The sequence below is a fragment of the Lathyrus oleraceus genome, chromosome 4 (genome assembly GCF_024323335.1).
Source record: "Lathyrus oleraceus cultivar Zhongwan6 chromosome 4, CAAS_Psat_ZW6_1.0, whole genome shotgun sequence".
Taxonomy (NCBI): Eukaryota; Viridiplantae; Streptophyta; class Magnoliopsida; order Fabales; family Fabaceae; genus Lathyrus; species Lathyrus oleraceus.
Window position 1 is genome coordinate 466600102 of NC_066582.1, and position 18048 is coordinate 466618149.

General features: G+C 36.1%; 2 protein-coding genes across 4 annotated transcripts; one reads left to right on the forward strand and one right to left on the reverse strand.

The window, feature by feature from the left end:
• The first annotated feature begins 10091 nt into the window (after positions 1–10091).
• On the forward strand, positions 10092–11274 carry LOC127076144 (60S acidic ribosomal protein P1-2). 2 transcript variants are annotated; one of them, XM_051017708.1, is made up of 4 exons: positions 10092–10234; positions 10365–10440; positions 10717–10920; positions 11009–11274. In XM_051017708.1, exons 2-4 carry the CDS (start codon positions 10372–10374, stop codon positions 11060–11062), a joined length of 327 nt encoding a protein of 108 aa, XP_050873665.1. In that variant the 5' UTR covers positions 10092–10234; positions 10365–10371; the 3' UTR covers positions 11063–11274. The 2 variants fall into 2 exon arrangements, with proteins under 2 accessions (XP_050873665.1, XP_050873666.1); XM_051017709.1 differs by having other exon boundaries at positions 10114–10249.
• A 793-nt stretch (positions 11275–12067) lies between these two features.
• Positions 12068–16151, reverse strand: LOC127076145 (granule-bound starch synthase 1, chloroplastic/amyloplastic). 2 transcript variants are annotated; one of them, XR_007786769.1, is made up of 15 exons: positions 15972–16151; positions 15268–15627; positions 15087–15167; positions 14857–14955; positions 14683–14772; positions 14452–14515; positions 14272–14372; positions 14065–14174; positions 13736–13979; positions 13409–13585; positions 13130–13321; positions 12933–13019; positions 12697–12825; positions 12384–12567; positions 12068–12309 (listed from the first exon to the last, which is right to left on the reverse strand). XR_007786769.1 is itself a non-coding variant. In XM_051017710.1 (14 exons), the coding sequence occupies exons 1-14, from the start codon at positions 15984–15986 to the stop codon at positions 12451–12453; spliced, it is 1866 nt and encodes a 621-aa protein (XP_050873667.1). In that variant the 5' UTR covers positions 15987–16151; the 3' UTR covers positions 12068–12450. The 2 variants fall into 2 exon arrangements, 1 of the variants encoding a protein (XP_050873667.1); XM_051017710.1 differs by having other exon boundaries at positions 12068–12567.
• Between the last annotated feature and the right edge of the window lie 1897 nt (positions 16152–18048).

Genomic DNA, 18048 nt, shown 5'->3' on the forward strand with positions numbered 1-18048 from the left:
TTTCTTTTCTTCTCTATTAGTTGAAGTTCCTTATCCTCTTTTGTAGGATTCATAATCAACCTTATGCTTCTAAGGATTCGATCAAGACTTCTTACTCTGAGTCTTTCCTCTGAACTTGTTAGAACCATCGCGCTTCTTCCATGTTTGAGCTTGTAGTGCCTGTATCGAATCTTGAATGCCCTTTCTTTCAATAATTCTCAACTCATGCGCCTCCAACGAACCAGTCAAATCTTCCAACTTCAGTGTTTCAAGATTGTTGGATTCTTTAATAGCAACAATAACATTCTCAACTATCATCTTATCAGTTATGGTTTCACCACAATCTTTCATGAGATGAACAAGATTTTGCATCTTAGCAACATAATCTTATCAGTTAAAGATATGAACCTCGAGCATATGGGTGTGGGCCCCTCCTTCTAGCACCAAATTTTTTTTACCAACGTAAAGTTTGTTTCTCTATGTCTACGATGTATTGTATGCTTTAGGTTTGAAAGTCATTAATGGTTTTGTCCTTTGTAAAAGCGCCATGTTGGATTGTGCAGTGTGGGTATTATGTATAAACCATTTTTCTCCTCAATTCCTAAGAAAATTATCTTGAACTATAGTAGAGGATAACTAGTATGAAGATGAAGATCATTGTAATAAGTTTCTAGTGCAGTTAAGATGGTTTTCTGGTGATAAGAGATGGTACCTACAAAAAATATTAACACTTTGACGTTCATGTCAATAATAGATTGAGGTGGAGATTTATAAGTATGTAATAAATCATACTTAAATATGATTCAAAGTCACACTTGTAACACCCTTCTAAAATACCCCAAAATTTAATTAAAACATCAAAACATAAATCAGAGTAAATATGCAACTAAGGGTGTCACACTTGACACTTCACACCGTGTTCCAAAATATCTGGTCATACTCATTTATTTATCAAAATAAACATTTGCATAATTCGCAGCGGATAGAATTAACAACAACATGCAAACCATGTAACACATTACAGGTAATATCATTCAACAACCAACAACGAAAATAAGGTAAAACATCCCGTCCCGATGTTACATCTACCAGAGCATGACCCACTAAGGAACTACACTAGACTCCAAGGACTAGCTTCTACTCAATCACTGCTCGTTACCTGAAAAATAGTTGTAAGGGTGAGTTCCTCAATCGATATAATAAGCATTATAAATTATCATGTAATGTTAAGTAAGTTAACACATTCAATCACCCTAATCAGATCACACAATCAGTAACGGCACTATCAACTCCAAAATCATACTCAACACAATCACCAAAACAACACGTATAATATTGGAATACATCCATTCATATTATACGCCATACATACATACATTATGCAATGAGACTCCATGCATGCGGTACCGACTATTCGTGAACATATAGTTCAACCTCACCGACCAAATCCAGGTACGGCTACCAAGCTCACTAGTCCCACTCATTTGAGACCTAGTGACTCACTCACTAATTCCTCACCATGGGAATTAGCTACCACCCCAAGGGCTATGATATGCACGCTAATCACCTAGCATGCAAACATCAACAACAATCCACAATACTAACTCACTAATTCCTCACCATGGGAATTAGCTACCACCATAAAGGCCACAATATGCAAGCTAAATCACTTAGTCATGCAAACATCAACAATCATCCACAATGGACATATGCTCACACTCTAAGCCATAACAGTCCATTCATAATTTCATACATGATAGATACATTCACAACATTATGCATACCATCGTACATCATCAACATATTTACCACATAATCATATCATGTCATACCACATAATCAATTACAGCATTAACACACTCTACTAATACCTATACTGCTCAAAACAACGGGAAATGATCCCTACTCTATCATACATCAGCTAAATTACATCACTCAGCTGAACAACCAAAAACTGCACAACAACAGCACAGAAAAATCACAATCCTGCCCATACGCGTACTGCCTAGTCCCATACGCGTATGGCCCAATTCTCAGCCAATCCCATACGCGTATCACCTGTCTCATACGCGTATGCTATGTGTACCACTTCCCCATACGCGTACCAACAGAGACCAAACCACGTTCAAAACCTCATCTCCCTCATCCATACGCGTAATGCCTAGTGCCATACGCGTACCAGGCCATCTCATACGCGTATTGTCTAGTGCCATACGCGTATGACCAGAAACCAGATTTCCAGATCTGCTATGGTTTTCTCTACCACGAGATTCCTCAGATCCAACCTCCTACAATCCAATTTTACACAGTAATCGTTCATATCATCTAACACGAATCATACCCTATTCGATTTCACAATTTCTAACATTATTACATCTAATTCCTACGAATTTCCTTCAATTATAATCCAATTTTCGTTCATCCAATATTTCACAAATTTCAGCATACATCATTCTAATCAGAGTCAAATCAATGGTTTATCACTACCCATTACATGTTATCCCATAATACCCATTAAACGACGATAAACCCCCCTTACCTGAGTTAATCCGGCAATCCTTTAGCTTCAAGCTCTTCCTCTCTTCAACCCTTGTTCTCTGGCTCTTTGCCCTTTTCCACTTTAGAGTCGTTTTCTCTGTTTTCACGTGAAAACCTCTTTTTATCAAATGGGATCTTTTTTTTTAATTCCAACTTTTATTCCAATAAAATAATAATCCAATAATAATAATTCCAATAATAATATTCCAATTATTTAATTAAATTAATAAATATATTATTAACTTAAATTAAATAATTATCTTATTTTATCGGGGTGTTACAACTCTCCCCCACTAAAAGAGTTTTCGTCCTCGAAAACATACCTCAAGCGAATAACTCCGGATAAGACTCCTTCATCTGACTCTCAAGTTCCCAAGTTACATTGCCACCTGCTGGTCCTCCCCAAGCTACCTTCACCAAAGCAATCTCTTTACCCCGCAACTGCTTCAACTCTCGATCCTCAATCCTCATAGGTGATGTTTCAACAGTCAGGTTATCTCTCACCTGGACATCATCTACTTGGACCACATGCGACGGATCATGAATGTACCTCCTCAACTGAGACACATGAAAAACCTCATGCAAATTCGCAAGTGACGGCGGTAAAGCGATACGATAGGCTACCTCTCCTATCCTCTCCAAAATCTGATAAGGACCAATAAATCGAGGTGTCAACTTCTTCGACTTCAAAGCTCGACCAACCCCAGTTATCGGAGTGACACGAAGAAACACATGGTCTCCCTCTTGAAACTCAAGTGACTTCCTTCTCTTGTCGTGATAACTCTTCTGACGACTCTGAGCAATCCTCATCTTCTCCTGAATCATCTTAATCTTTTCCGTAGTTTGTTGAACAATCTTCGGTCCAACCACAGCACTTTCACCGGACTCATACCAACATAAAGGTGTCCGACATCTCCTACCATACAAAGCTTCAAACGGTGCCATACCAATGCTCGAATGAAAACTATTGTTGTAGGTAAACTCAATCAAAGGTAAATAGCAATCCCAAGCACCTCCCTTTTCCAAAACACAAGCTCTCAAAAGATCCTCCAGTGACTGAATCGTCCTCTCAGTCTGACCATCAGTCTGCGGATGATATGCAGAACTCAATCTCAGTTTAGTTCCCAAAGCCCTCTGCAAACCTTCCCAGAACTTCGATGTAAATCTAGGACCTATGTCCGAAACAATACTCGACGGAATACCATGCAAACTTACAATCTTCTCAATATACAACTCAGCTAATCTCTCTAACGGATAATCCATTCTGATCGGAATGAAATGAGCCGATTTTGTCAATCTATCTACAATCACCCAAATGGCTTCAAAATTCTTACTTGTCCTCGGTAAACCAGAAACAAAATCCATATTGATACTATCCCACTTCCACTCTGGAATAGCCAACGGTTGAATTAGCCCAGACGACTTCTGATGCTCAATCTTCGACTTCTGACAAATCAAACAAGAATAAACAAAACTCGCAATTTCTCTTTTCATTCCCGGCCACCAAAACAACTTTTGCAAATCATGATACATCTTCGTAGCTCCAGGATGAATACTCAGGCCACTACGATGTCCTTCCTCAAGAATACTCTTCTTAAGTTCGGTAACATCCGGAATACACACCCGATTACCAAATTTCAAAACACCATTCTCATCAACTCTGAATTCACCACCTTGACCTTGATTCACTAGAGTCAACTTATCAACCAAAAGCACATCGGATTTCTGACCCTCTCTAATCTCATCCAGAATACCACTCGTTAACTTCAACATTCCCAATTTAACACTATTATGAGTACTCTCACACACCAAACTCAAGTCTCTAAACTGTTCAATTAAATCCAATTCCTTAATCATTAACATAGACCTATGCAATGATTTCCGACTCAATGCATCTGCCACTACGTTTGCTTTACCCGGATGGTAATTCAAACCAAAGTCATAATCCTTCAGAAATTCTAACCATCTCCTCTGTCTCATATTCAGCTCTTTCTGATCAAACAAATACTTTAAACTTTTATGGTCACTGAAAACCTCAAATCTTGACCCGTACAAGTAATGCCTCCATAACTTCAGAACAAATACCACAGCTGCCAACTCTAAATCGTGTGTCGGATAGTTCCTCTCATGAACCTTCAGTTGTCTCGAAGCATAAGCTACAACCTGCTTATTCTGCATCAAAACACCACCCAAACCCAACAATGAAGCATCACAGTAAACCTCAAATAATTCCGACGGACTTGGTAATATCAGGATAGGAGCAGTAGTTAACCTTCTCTTTAACTCTTGGAAACCTTCTTCACATTTTGAGTCCCAAACAAACGCTTGCCCCTTTCTAGTCAACATCGTCAACGGTAATGCTAACTTAGAAAATCCCTCAATAAATTTCCTATAATAACCTGCAAGTCCAAGAAAACTCCTTATCTCAGAAACTGACTTCGGAGCTTCCCACTTAGATACCGCTTCTATCTTAGAAGGATCAACAGCAACACCACCTCTTGAAATCACATGACCAAGAAAACTAACCTCTTCTAACCAAAATTCACATTTAGACAGTTTAGCAAATAACTTCTTTTCTCGTAGAACTCCTAAAACCACTCTCAAATGCTCAGCATGCTCTTCTTCAGATTTCGAATACACCAAAATATCATCAATAAACACCATAACAAACTGGTCTAGGTACGGATGGAAAATCCTATTCATATACTCCATAAATACTCCAGGCGCATTAGTCACACCAAAAGGCATTACAGAATATTCATAATGTCCATACCTTGTTCTGAAAGCAGTCTTCTGAATATCCTCAGTTTTCACACGTATCTGATGATACCCAGATCTCAAATCTATTTTGCTGAACACACTCGCACCAACCAACTGATCCATTAAATCATCAATCCTCGGCAAAGGATACCGATTCTTGATCGTCACTTTATTCAGTTGCCTGTAGTCCACACACAACCTCATAGTACCTTCTTTCTTCTTAACCAATAACACTGGTGCACCCCACGGTGACACACTCGGACGAATAAATTTCTTATCCAACAGATCTTCCAACTGACTCTTCAATTCAGTTAACTCAACAGCAGACATACGGTACGGAGCCATCGATATCGACCTAGTACCAGGTACTAAATCAATCGAGAACTCAACTTCACGCTCTGGCGGCAATTCATTCACTTCTTCAGGAAACACATCAGGAAAATCACACACCACGGCTAGATCGCCAATCACCAGTTTATCTTTAGCCTCCAAGGTCGCTAACAGCATAAACAACTCTGCCCCATCTACTACTGCCTCATTCACTTGCCTTGCTGATAGAAACAAACTCTTTCCTTCCTCACTCTCAGGAAAAATCACAGTCTTATCAAAACAATTGATATAGACTTGGTTAAACACCAACCAGTTCATACCCAGAATAACATCAATCTGCACTAGTGGAAGACACACTAGGTCCATCCTAAAGTCTCTACCATAAATACTCAAAGGACAATTTAAACAAACTGGAGTAGTAGTCACTGAACCCTTCGCAGGAGTATCAATCACCATACTTCCATGCATCTCAGATATCTCTAATTTAAGTTTCACAGCACAATCCAAAGATATAAAGGAATGAGTCGCACCTGTGTCAATAATAGCTACAAGAGGAAAACCATTAATATAACACGTACCTCGGATCAAACGATCATCTGCAGAAGTCTCAGAACCCGATAAAGCAAAGACCTTGCCTCCCGACTGGTTCTCTTTCTTCGGCTTAGGACACTATGGGCTAATATGACCCACCTCTCCACAGTTGAAACAAGTCACAGTCTTCAACCGGCACTCTGCAGCCAAGTGACCACCTTTTCCACACTTGAAACACTTCTTCTCATTACTGGTACACTCATGGATACGATGTCCAGCCTGACCACATCTGTAACACTTAGCAGGGGCACTGGAGTCTCCCCCACTAGGTCTCCTCATCCCACTCTGCCTCTGGAAACCTTTTCCAGCTGCATACGGTTTCCCACGATCATTCTGATTCTTGCCTTTCCTATCAACCCTTTGCTGATAGCTCTCTGCTCTAGCCTTGGTATCCTGTTCAAAAATCCTGCAACAGTCAACCAAATCAGAAAACACTTTAATCCGCTGATACCCAATAGCCTGCTTGATCTCGGGACGTAACCCGTTCTCAAACTTCACACATTTTGAAAATTCCCCAGTAGCCTCGTTATAGGGAGTGTAATACTTCGACAGCTCTGTGAACTTAGCAGCATACTCAGTAACAGACCGATTGCCCTGCTTCAATTCTAAGAACTCTATCTCTTTCTTTCCTCTGACATCCTCTGGAAAGTACTTCCTCAGGAATCTCTCCCTGAACACCGCCCAAGTGATCTCAGTATTCCCAGCAGTCTCCAACTCAGTGCGGGTAGCAACCCACCAATCATCTGCTTCTTCTGACAGCATATGCGTACCGAACCTGACCTTCTGGTTATCGGCACACTCAGTCACTCGGAAGATCCTCTCGATCTCCTTCAACCACTTCTGAGCACCATCTGGATCGTATGCTCCCTTGAACATTGGAGGATTGTTCTTCTGGAACTCACTCAGTATACGAGCAGCTCCCATTCCTACAACATTCGGATTCCCTCCAAGTACTCCAGCTAGCATACCCAGAGCCTCAGCAATCGCCGCATCATCTCTACCTCTTCCAGCCATCTCTATTCTGAAAACCCAACAAGCTAAAACAATAAGTACTGATAGGGTTACACAACACCTATCACGTACAGGGAACAGAATAATTACGACTAGACTCGACCGACTATGCTCTGATACCACTAATGTAACACCCTTCTAAAATACCCCAAAATTTAATTAAAACATCAAAACATAAATCAGAGTAAATATGCAACTAAGGGTGTCACACTTGACACTTCACACCGTGTTCCAAAATATCTGGTCATACTCATTTATTTATCAAAATAAACATTTGCATAATTCGCAGCGGATAGAATTAACAACAACATGCAAACCATGTAACACATTACAGGTAATATCATTCAACAACCAACAACGAAAATAAGGTAAAACATCCCGTCCCGATGTTACATCTACCAGAGCATGACCCACTAAGGAACTACACTAGACTCCAAGGACTAGCTTCTACTCAATCACTGCTCGTTACCTGAAAAATAGTTGTAAGGGTGAGTTCCTCAATCGATATAATAAGCATTATAAATTATCATGTAATGTTAAGTAAGTTAACACATTCAATCACCCTAATCAGATCACACAATCAGTAACGGCACTATCAACTCCAAAATCATACTCAACACAATCACCAAAACAACACGTATAATATTGGAATACATCCATTCATATTATACGCCATACATACATACATTATGCAATGAGACTCCATGCATGCGGTACCGACTATTCGTGAACATATAGTTCAACCTCACCGACCAAATCCAGGTACGGCTACCAAGCTCACTAGTCCCACTCATTTGAGACCTAGTGACTCACTCACTAATTCCTCACCATGGGAATTAGCTACCACCCCAAGGGCTATGATATGCACGCTAATCACCTAGCATGCAAACATCAACAACAATCCACAATACTAACTCACTAATTCCTCACCATGGGAATTAGCTACCACCATAAAGGCCACAATATGCAAGCTAAATCACTTAGTCATGCAAACATCAACAATCATCCACAATGGACATATGCTCACACTCTAAGCCATAACAGTCCATTCATAATTTCATACATGATAGATACATTCACAACATTATGCATACCATCGTACATCATCAACATATTTACCACATAATCATATCATGTCATACCACATAATCAATTACAGCATTAACACACTCTACTAATACCTATACTGCTCAAAACAACGGGAAATGATCCCTACTCTATCATACATCAGCTAAATTACATCACTCAGCTGAACAACCAAAAACTGCACAACAACAGCACAGAAAAATCACAATCCTGCCCATACGCGTACTGCCTAGTCCCATACGCGTATGGCCCAATTCTCAGCCAATCCCATACGCGTATCACCTGTCTCATACGCGTATGCTACGCGTACCACTTCCCCATACGCGTACCAACAGAGACCAAACCACGTTCAAAACCTCATCTCCCTCATCCATACGCGTAATGCCTAGTGCCATACGCGTACCAGGCCATCTCATACGCGTATTGTCTAGTGCCATACGCGTATGACCAGAAACCAGATTTCCAGATCTGCTATGGTTTTCTCTACCACGAGATTCCTCAGATCCAACCTCCTACAATCCAATTTTATACAGTAATCGTTCATATCATCTAACACGAATCATACCCTATTCGATTTCACAATTTCTAACATTATTACATCTAATTCCTACGAATTTCCTTCAATTATAATCCAATTTTCGTTCATCCAATATTTCACAAATTTCAGCATACATCATTCTAATCAGAGTCAAATCAATGGTTTATCACTACCCATTACATGTTATCCCATAATACCCATTAAACGACGATAAACCCCCCTTACCTGAGTTAATCCGGCAATCCTTTAGCTTCAAGCTCTTCCTCTCTTCAACCCTTGTTCTCTGGCTCTTTGCCCTTTTCCACTTTAGAGTCGTTTTCTCTGTTTTCACGTAAAAACCTCTTTTTACCAAATGGGATCTTTTTTTTTAATTCCAACTTTTATTCCAATAATAATAATTCCAATAATAATATTCCAATTATTTAATTAAATTAATAAATATATTATTAACTTAAATTAAATAATTATCTTATTTTATCGGGGTGTTACAACACTTATATAGGATAATTTATTGTAACTATATTCGGGTTTTGGACATGGAGTGCAAGTGACCTTTGAATGGTGATTATGTGGATCAAGGTGAAAGGGAGGTGTGCTCCTATACAGGGACAAGCGAGAGAGATCCACATGTACGTCAGCGAGTTGAACGCCTAGAAAAGATTGGACCTTCATGAATTAGGTTGGTCTTGTTTGCCATTTGTCAACCTAAAACATATTCATTATAAACCAATAACAAAACAACTCATCGGTGTAAAATTATAAAACAACCAATAACAAAACACTAAGAAAATACGAGTTTGATAATATCCCACCGTTATAAGTGGTTCCCTAGAAACCAATACTTAAAGAAATTATTAAAAAATTTAACAACAATCAATAACCTTCTTCTTTGACTTATAGACAATGCAATATTGATGTTGATTCGATAGAGATATTTTTTTTATCAAACTGATATATAATAAACTAGAATCTCAATTTTGAAAATCAAAATGATCATTAATTTGTTTACTTCTAAGAGACAATCTCAAGATCTTTAAACATTTTTAGTACTAATTCACAAAAATCACTCATAAAGATTATCCATATTTAGAATTTGTCATGTAACAAATATTTTTATTATTCCTTTTTTTTTCAGAGAAATATTTTAAGAATGTATAATATGATGTAACATCTTGGTGAAGCATAAAATGACTTAATCTAAAAAATAAAAATATATAACTGCTTTCCACACACCTGTTTTTCTTTTATACCCCTTCAAGATGGGCTTATTTAAATACGGCCCATTACCTTCTCTACCACGAACATTGTGCATAAACCCTGAAACCCTAATCTACAGCATTCCCATTTTGCAACAGCACAGGAAAATCCTCTTCTCGTCGCTTTCGATCTCATTTCTTCAAGGTAACATTCTTCAAGGTAACATTCTTCTCCTTGATTGTTTCTATGCCAAATGTTAATGCAACATTGTGATAATTCATCAACTTAATTCAATTTTTCATATTTTCCCCTCTTTTGATTTTGTATATTTTAGTGTGAAAATGTCGCTCGGAGAGGTTGCTTGCAGCTACTCGCTTATGATCCTTCATGATGATAACATCGCAGTCACTGTATCCTTTTCGGAGTTTTCATTTTTAATTGATTAGTTAAATGTTATGTGTAATTTTTTAATTTTCAGTTTTCATGATTTATATGACTATAATTCTGATTTTTCTCTTGTTAGTTTAGAATTTTCAATGAATTTATCATGGGCTTGAAATTTGTTTTTTGAAAAAGTATTTTTTTTTGGAAGAATTTTTGAACTTTGGATTTAGAACCTTGTTTTGGTGGAATAAGGAAATAGTGTGTTTGTGAAGATTGTTTTCTCCTTAAGTTGTTGTTAATAGGGTGACAAAATCTCAACATTGTTGAAAGCGGCAAAGGTTGATGTTGAAGCTTATTGGCCAAACTTGTTTGCCAAACTTGCCGAGAAGAAAAACCTTGATGATTTGATTTTGAATGCCGCCGGAGGTGGGGCTCCTGCTTCTGTTTCAGCCCCAGTTGCTGCTGCTTCTGCCACGGCAGTTGCTGCTCCAACCGAGGAGAAGAAGGTAGGTTTTTTTGGTGAACACGTTGTTGTTGTTGAACTTTGTCTTGTAGGTGTTGGTTGTCTAATTGACATTTTTGGTTGTAATACAGGAAGAACCAAAGGAAGAAAGTGATGATGACATGGGATTCAGCTTGTTTGATTAGGAGCACTTGTATGATCTTGTCCAATTTTTGTACTGGTCATGGGTAGTAACTAAGTGGATTTTCATTTTTTGCATCTTATTTTTGTTTTGATTGCATTTTTAGGTCATGGGTGTTTTTTTAACTATAGAATTTGAGATTGTGTTATTAACTTGAGAATTTGAGTTAGCATCAATTTTTCCTGAGAATTAAAGAATGATAAGTCATCTCTTCTATGTTCATGTGTGCATCCTGCTCTGGATTGTGCAAATCTGTTAATGTTTACAGCTTAATTTCTACCATGCTGCAATTATCAACCAACAAAAATTTAGTTGGATAAATAGTTAACCGCCTCTGAAACCAATGTTCCTTGCATTTCTTTTTTTAACGTTCTTTTTATAATTATTTTGAAGAACTCTTGTTCTTGTTTGTCTATTTTGTAGAATATGTTGTTGAAGTGTGATTACAGAGACTGTTTTTCTGTTTAAGAAACACCTGATTCACCTCTCTTGGACAGAAAGTCACTAAGTCCAAACACATCTGTAGCTAGATAAAGATGTGAATTTTCAGTTTTATGCTCCAATCCAAACATATTACTGATATTCCCAAAATTCCAACAAGGGAATTGTCCTGTCTTCAGTGTCCGGATCAAATTCCATAACTAAACTTGAATGTTTTCATAAATGAACTTTTTAAATCGGTTGCAAACCAAACTGAATTGTGAAATGGAGTTTGTAATTTGAACTGGTGTAATAATAACCCTGTTTGCTGAAGTCGCAGGACCAAACTGTGTTGAAAACATCGCACGAGTCTTTTTCCTTCACGTCTGTAAATCACTTATCTAGTCTTTTTATGCATTATACTAGTATGTGTTATGGTAGAACTGGTTCATAAGTTTAGGAGAAGATTTCAAGTTTATCGAGCTTCTATCTAATCTACAGGGTTTTTCAATTTCATCATCCATTGGAGGCTGTAGTATTCCAGCTTCAAGTTCGGTAATTCAATACTTTTGTTTGTTTGAAAGACTAATTCAGAACTAAAATGACCGAGTTAAAAATAAAATCCAGTTCAAAACACTAAAATGACTGCTCCTAAATCTACAACCATTTTGGTTCAGAAAGACAAAACATGTTTCACTTTGATTTAGTACAGACTAAAAGGAATGCTAATCTATCATTCTAAGGCAAAATAATAATAAACTGTCCAAGATCACTTATAATTACAGATTTAAACTCCTTGGAAAAAATGCACTAATAATCGATCCATCACTCCGGTGAAGTTCCATGAAACATCAAGAGATGGAAACTAATCAAGAGATGGAAACTAAAAGAAGCTTCCATCACTTGGGTGAAGTTCCATGAAACTTCAAGAGATGGAAAGTAGAAGAAGCTTCCATCACATCATTATTTTAATCATGGAGTTGCCACATTTTCCTTTGCCTGTGGAGCAATTTCTTCTCCATCAATTCCAGGTTCACTGTCAGGAACTCCCAAATTTAGCAGCACTTCCTCCCACTTCTTAGCAGGTCCCTAATTCCAAAACAAAACTCAGTTACTCACCTTGATGGATACTTTTAGAGCCTATTTTGATACACTTCTCTAGAAGCACTTTTTTGGATAAAAAATTCTTAAATAAGTTGAAATTGGGCTCTAACTTACCTTCCATGAAAGTTCTTGAGCCATGCAATTCTTGATCATTTCTGCAAATGCTGAAGTTCCATAGACTCCAAGGGCCTTTGTGACAGTCTTTGCTATAGCATCCACATCAACAGGGTCCACAGCATCACACTAAATCAAAATATTTAAGAAAAATAAGATAATGGTTAGTGCTTAGTACTTAATCTACTATGAACACAATTCCATACAATAAGAAAGCTTCTAGGTATTGGTATTACTTCAACATTGAAGGAACCCATCTGAAATCCAGTAAAACCTTCTTTGACTGTGTCCACTAATCCACCCGTCGAGGCAACAATAGGTACCTAGCACAGTCCAAGAATATAAATTAAAATCGGCATTGAAGATTTTTTATCGGACGGTCTAGACGTGGTTGGAGAACCACGAGGAAATGACTGAAAAGTTGAAACTATACCGTTCCATAGCGCATAGCTTGTAACTGAATGAGACCGCAAGGCTCAAATCTACTTGGAATCAAGATAAAATCAGCTCCTGCAATCATCATATGAGCTAGGGGAACATTGAATTTCGCAACTCCTCTGGCCTTGTCAGGGTATGATATTTCAAGTTGCTGAAGTTGCTTTTCCATTTCTTTTTTTCCCGTTCCCTAAGAAATAGAAATGTCGGAACATATTCAAATGAGATATCTTCGTAAGAATAGATCAGTTTACGATTTTTCTATCATTATACTTACTAGTGCGACTATTTGAACATTCTCCTTTATAAATTGAGGAATGGCTTCTACAAGAATATCAGAACCTTTTTGCTCTTCAAGCCTACCGATGAAAGCAATGAGAGGAACATTTTTGTCAACCGGCAATCCAACTTCTGCTTGCAGTTCTTCTTTCAGAAGAGCTTTTCCTTCCAATACCTAGGTAGACGAGTCAATTCAAAATCAGTTAAGTATTTGCGTATAGAGTTCAATTTTTATGCAGAGTCGATGTAAACAAATTCAATTCTATTTCTTATGAGCTACAACCCAATTTAGAGAAACTTTACATCTTGAATAAACTGTTCTTACTGTTGAGGCATCGTATTTGATACTTATATATTTGTCGGTGGATGGATTCCACTCTTGAACATCCATGCCATTTACGATTCCAGTAACACCAACTCGGCGAAGAATGTTGTCCAACTCAACTCCTTTATCTGGGCCTGACACTAGTTCTTGTGCATAGTATGGACTAACAGTTAAAACTCGATGAGATTCTATAATTCCAGCTTTCATCCAATTGATTTTTCTTCCAACAATTGGTTTAACATGCCTACAAATTAAAAGTACTTAAACTTATTTTTTTAGTCATGAATGCTAAATTGATCAGCTAGTTCACAAATTTATGAAAAACATACCCATCAAGGAAGTCAAAGGAGCTTTTAAATTGGTCAGGGAGATTGAGAAGTGAATAGTCGGTGAATGCAAATCTTCCTTGGTAAGCAATGTTGTGGATACAAAAAACAACCTAAAAAGGGCAGGAACGAAAAAGAAAATTTGAAGAACTTTTTAGTTGATCATGATTGCTAAAATAGGTAAATAATCAAGTTGTAATTTAGACCTACTTTGGCATTCCTAAAGATGCCAATTGATTGGTACATGGATTTCATGTAGCATGAGATAAGGGCGGTGTGCCAATCATTGGCGACGAAAATGACATCTTCACCTGCATAAAAAAATAAAATCAAAACATCATGCTTAAAAGATCTTCAACGATATACTTCATTTATGACCTTGGTCCATACCATATGGTCCTGAGTAATATTTATTGCTCTTAAGATTCAGAACTCTCGCTGCTTCCAGAGCTGCCTGTTAAGATTAATTCCAAGAAAAAAATTATATGTAATTCTTTCTACAAACGAGTTTTCGATATTATACTAGTATAATACGAATGCAGCAAACTTAGAAGTATAGAAAGCTACAAATACAAAAATTGTGAACAGAACATTTGTGACCAAATGATATGGTTATAGAACCTGACAGAAGATGCTAAAACGTAGTTGATTATCTTGGTAATCGTCTCCTGCGGCAGGGCCATAAAGTTTTGTTCCAGTTTTCCCCCAAACCTTCAAGTTCAGTCATCATCAGTACGTATATGAAATCAAAACAGTGAGTGTATAGATTCAAAAAAAGAAGAGAAATACTCTCACCTTTTCAAGAAATATAGGGTGATCTACAAAAACGCGATCAACTCCTCGTTTAAAGCAATGGAAGAAGCGGACTTTTTCTGTTCTATCTCCTACTTTTACCTGTGATAAACAGATTACAATACAATGCATTTAACCATAGCATAGCATAACGGTATAAAAGGAAAAATAGGTTCAATGAAGATTAAAATGATAACACGATGTCTCATTTGGTCGAGAATAATATATTATACCTCGATTGTTACATTTGTATCCCATGCATCTTTGTATTGGTCATAACGCGGAGTGACGGTCATAACTCTGTGCCCATTAGCCTAAAGAAAGAATTAATTAGAGAAATTCTCGCTCTCGCTAGTCACTCAACACCAAATATGTCAACCAGCAAGAAAAAGAAAACCATAACAATAAGCTTACTGCTAATGCTGGTGGAAGACCTCCAAGAACATCACCTAAACCACCAGTTTTGCTCCACGGAGCAACCTCAGTTCCAACAAAGATCAAATTCATGCCACAAACTATAATACCTTTAGGCCTAACATTCTTTCTCTGAACACCCTTCTTCCTCGATTGCACTCCCTTCATTTTAATCGGCGTCCTATTTAGTAACTCGTCCAACGAGTTCAAAACTCTGAGTCCATTATGAGTATTGGCTTTCCTTATAGAACCAAGTCTCATTGGTGCCGTTTTAAACTCACATGAAACAGTTGGTAAATTGACATGAGAGGTTCTGGATACTATGTTACTTGAAGCAGTCACTGTTGCCATTTTTGTATTCTGAAAAACAAATGTTCCATAGAATTAGGACTGTTCAAAAAAACCTCCAATCCAACATTTGTGATTTTCAATAAATAAATTAAATTGGAGAATCTTTGATCATTATGAATCTTCTGCGACCGGCTAAAACCGGTTTCAGAGGATTCATAATGATCAAAGAAAAACAGCATTAGAAACTAGGTTTTTCATGAAATTGGCCTAAATGAAATGAATAGTGGACATTAATTACTAATTAGCAGCACTTAACTAAATGAAACATACTAAATAAACAGCATTAAAGTTAAGTAAAAATAAAGTTTAGGACTTGAAATATGAACTTGAAACTATATAGTATAGGAATTAACCTGGTAATGAAGCATGCAAGGAGATTGAAGTTGAAGCAAAGTTGAAGATTGATTTGTAGTGATGAAGTGAGTGTGTCCGTAAAGAGGACTAGCTTTTGGCTTTTAGCTCCCACGTGAACTTCATTGGATAGATTGACACCTTAGAGATTATTAGCGGCTTACAATATTTTTGAGGTTTTTAAGTGGTTTTTTGTGGGGTATATGAAATAATTGGAACTAGAATATGCCCTCGTGTAAAACGAAGCACTTCAAAGTTGGGTTCTTTTACCGGTATGCCCTCGTGTAAAATGAAGCACTTAAATTTGCAAGTCATACAAAATGGTAAACAGCTCATGCTAACTCAAAACAATAATATTTATATGTTATATTCTACATCATTCAATCAACATCTCATCTAATCTCTATCTTAGAAAATTAAAAACACTCTTTCATTTTTCTTAATCGCCAATTTTTAATTGTTATTTTTTAATAATAATTAGGGTTATTTTAGACTAAACACCCAATTAATTTAATGCTTGCAAATCTTAACTATTATAGTTTATTATAGTTTAGTGTAGCCGTGTAGGTATTTACTAAAACCGGCATGTTATTCATACACCAAAGTTTACATTAAATATTATTTACCCTATAAATTTGGTGAATAATATTTTTTTATTTTTTATTTATTAAAAAAATAATATTTATAAAAAAATATTTTTATTTTTAAAATTATTTTTATAACACATAAAATTTGTCATTGATCCATTTTATTATTGTATTAATCACAAAAATATATAATATTAATCAAACTCTGAGATTAAAATATAAAATATAATATAATTTTTAATTATTTTATATTTTAATGTCAGAATTTGGTTAATACTATATATTTTATTGATTAATCAAATAGTAAATTTGGTTAATAAATTATAAGTAAAATATGTGGTTAATAACCTGTATTTTTATGATTAATATAATAATAAAATTGGTTAATGACATACTTTATATTTATGTTATAAAAATAATTTTAAAATTAAAAATATTTTTTTATAAATATTTTTTTTATTTATTAAAAAAATAAAAATAATGTTCATCGTATAAATACGGTAAACAGTATTTAGGGTATGATTTGGTGTAAGAATAACATTATTCTTACTAAAATGATTATAGTTTAGGAGACTAATATTGCTCATTCCCAGTAATCATGCATATTTATCATACAATCAATTTCAGTCAACTTTCTTACTTCTCAATGCAATCAATTTTCCATTGTTCTATGCAACTGAAGCAGAAAGAAAGGTTACACGAAAAAATGGAAAGTTTGTCAATGCAATCACGGGAAAAAGGAAAGTCGCTAACAAACACAGAGAAGAGACGTTGAAAGAAGATGAAAGACGGATTGGATTCTATCAAATGCATAAACTTTAAAGTTTTCGAACAACATAGGTAAACCTTTAAAATTAACACATTTCTTATTCTTCGTCTTTGTTTATGCGTTTAGTGAATATGATTTATGTGCTTCCTTTCATGAGTTTTCTTTATACTTATACCCAATATCAGTCCGTTGTTAATGTTGGTATAGTATTAGGCATTAGCTTTGTTATGAGTATACTTTATTCATATACCATATTTGAATCTATTGGTAATGTTATTGATTCTTTAATAGTAGAGCTAATGTGAATTTATTTTTAATTTAATCATTAATGACAAATGATATGTCTAATTGAAAATGTTAAAGATTTGTGGAAAATTGTTGTTAAGATTAGATACATGTGAGTCAAATGAAGAGCACTTGGAAATTGTTATAATGGATGCAAATGTATATGTTTTATCTCTCTTGATAATTATTAGGTTATTTTTTCCAAACATAATTCTTCTTGCATATCTCATATTGTTTATTTTTTATTTGATCTTTTAGTGTGACATGATCCAAGTCATCGTACCAACTCATTTGGTTCAAAACATAAGTCTAAACGTATTATAGGAAATACATATATCACGCATAACATCAAAGTTGCTAAAAATGATTTCTCCTTCAAAGCAACCACTCATAAATTTAAGTTGATATTTTATGGTGCAACATTCGCTCAAAGTGTAG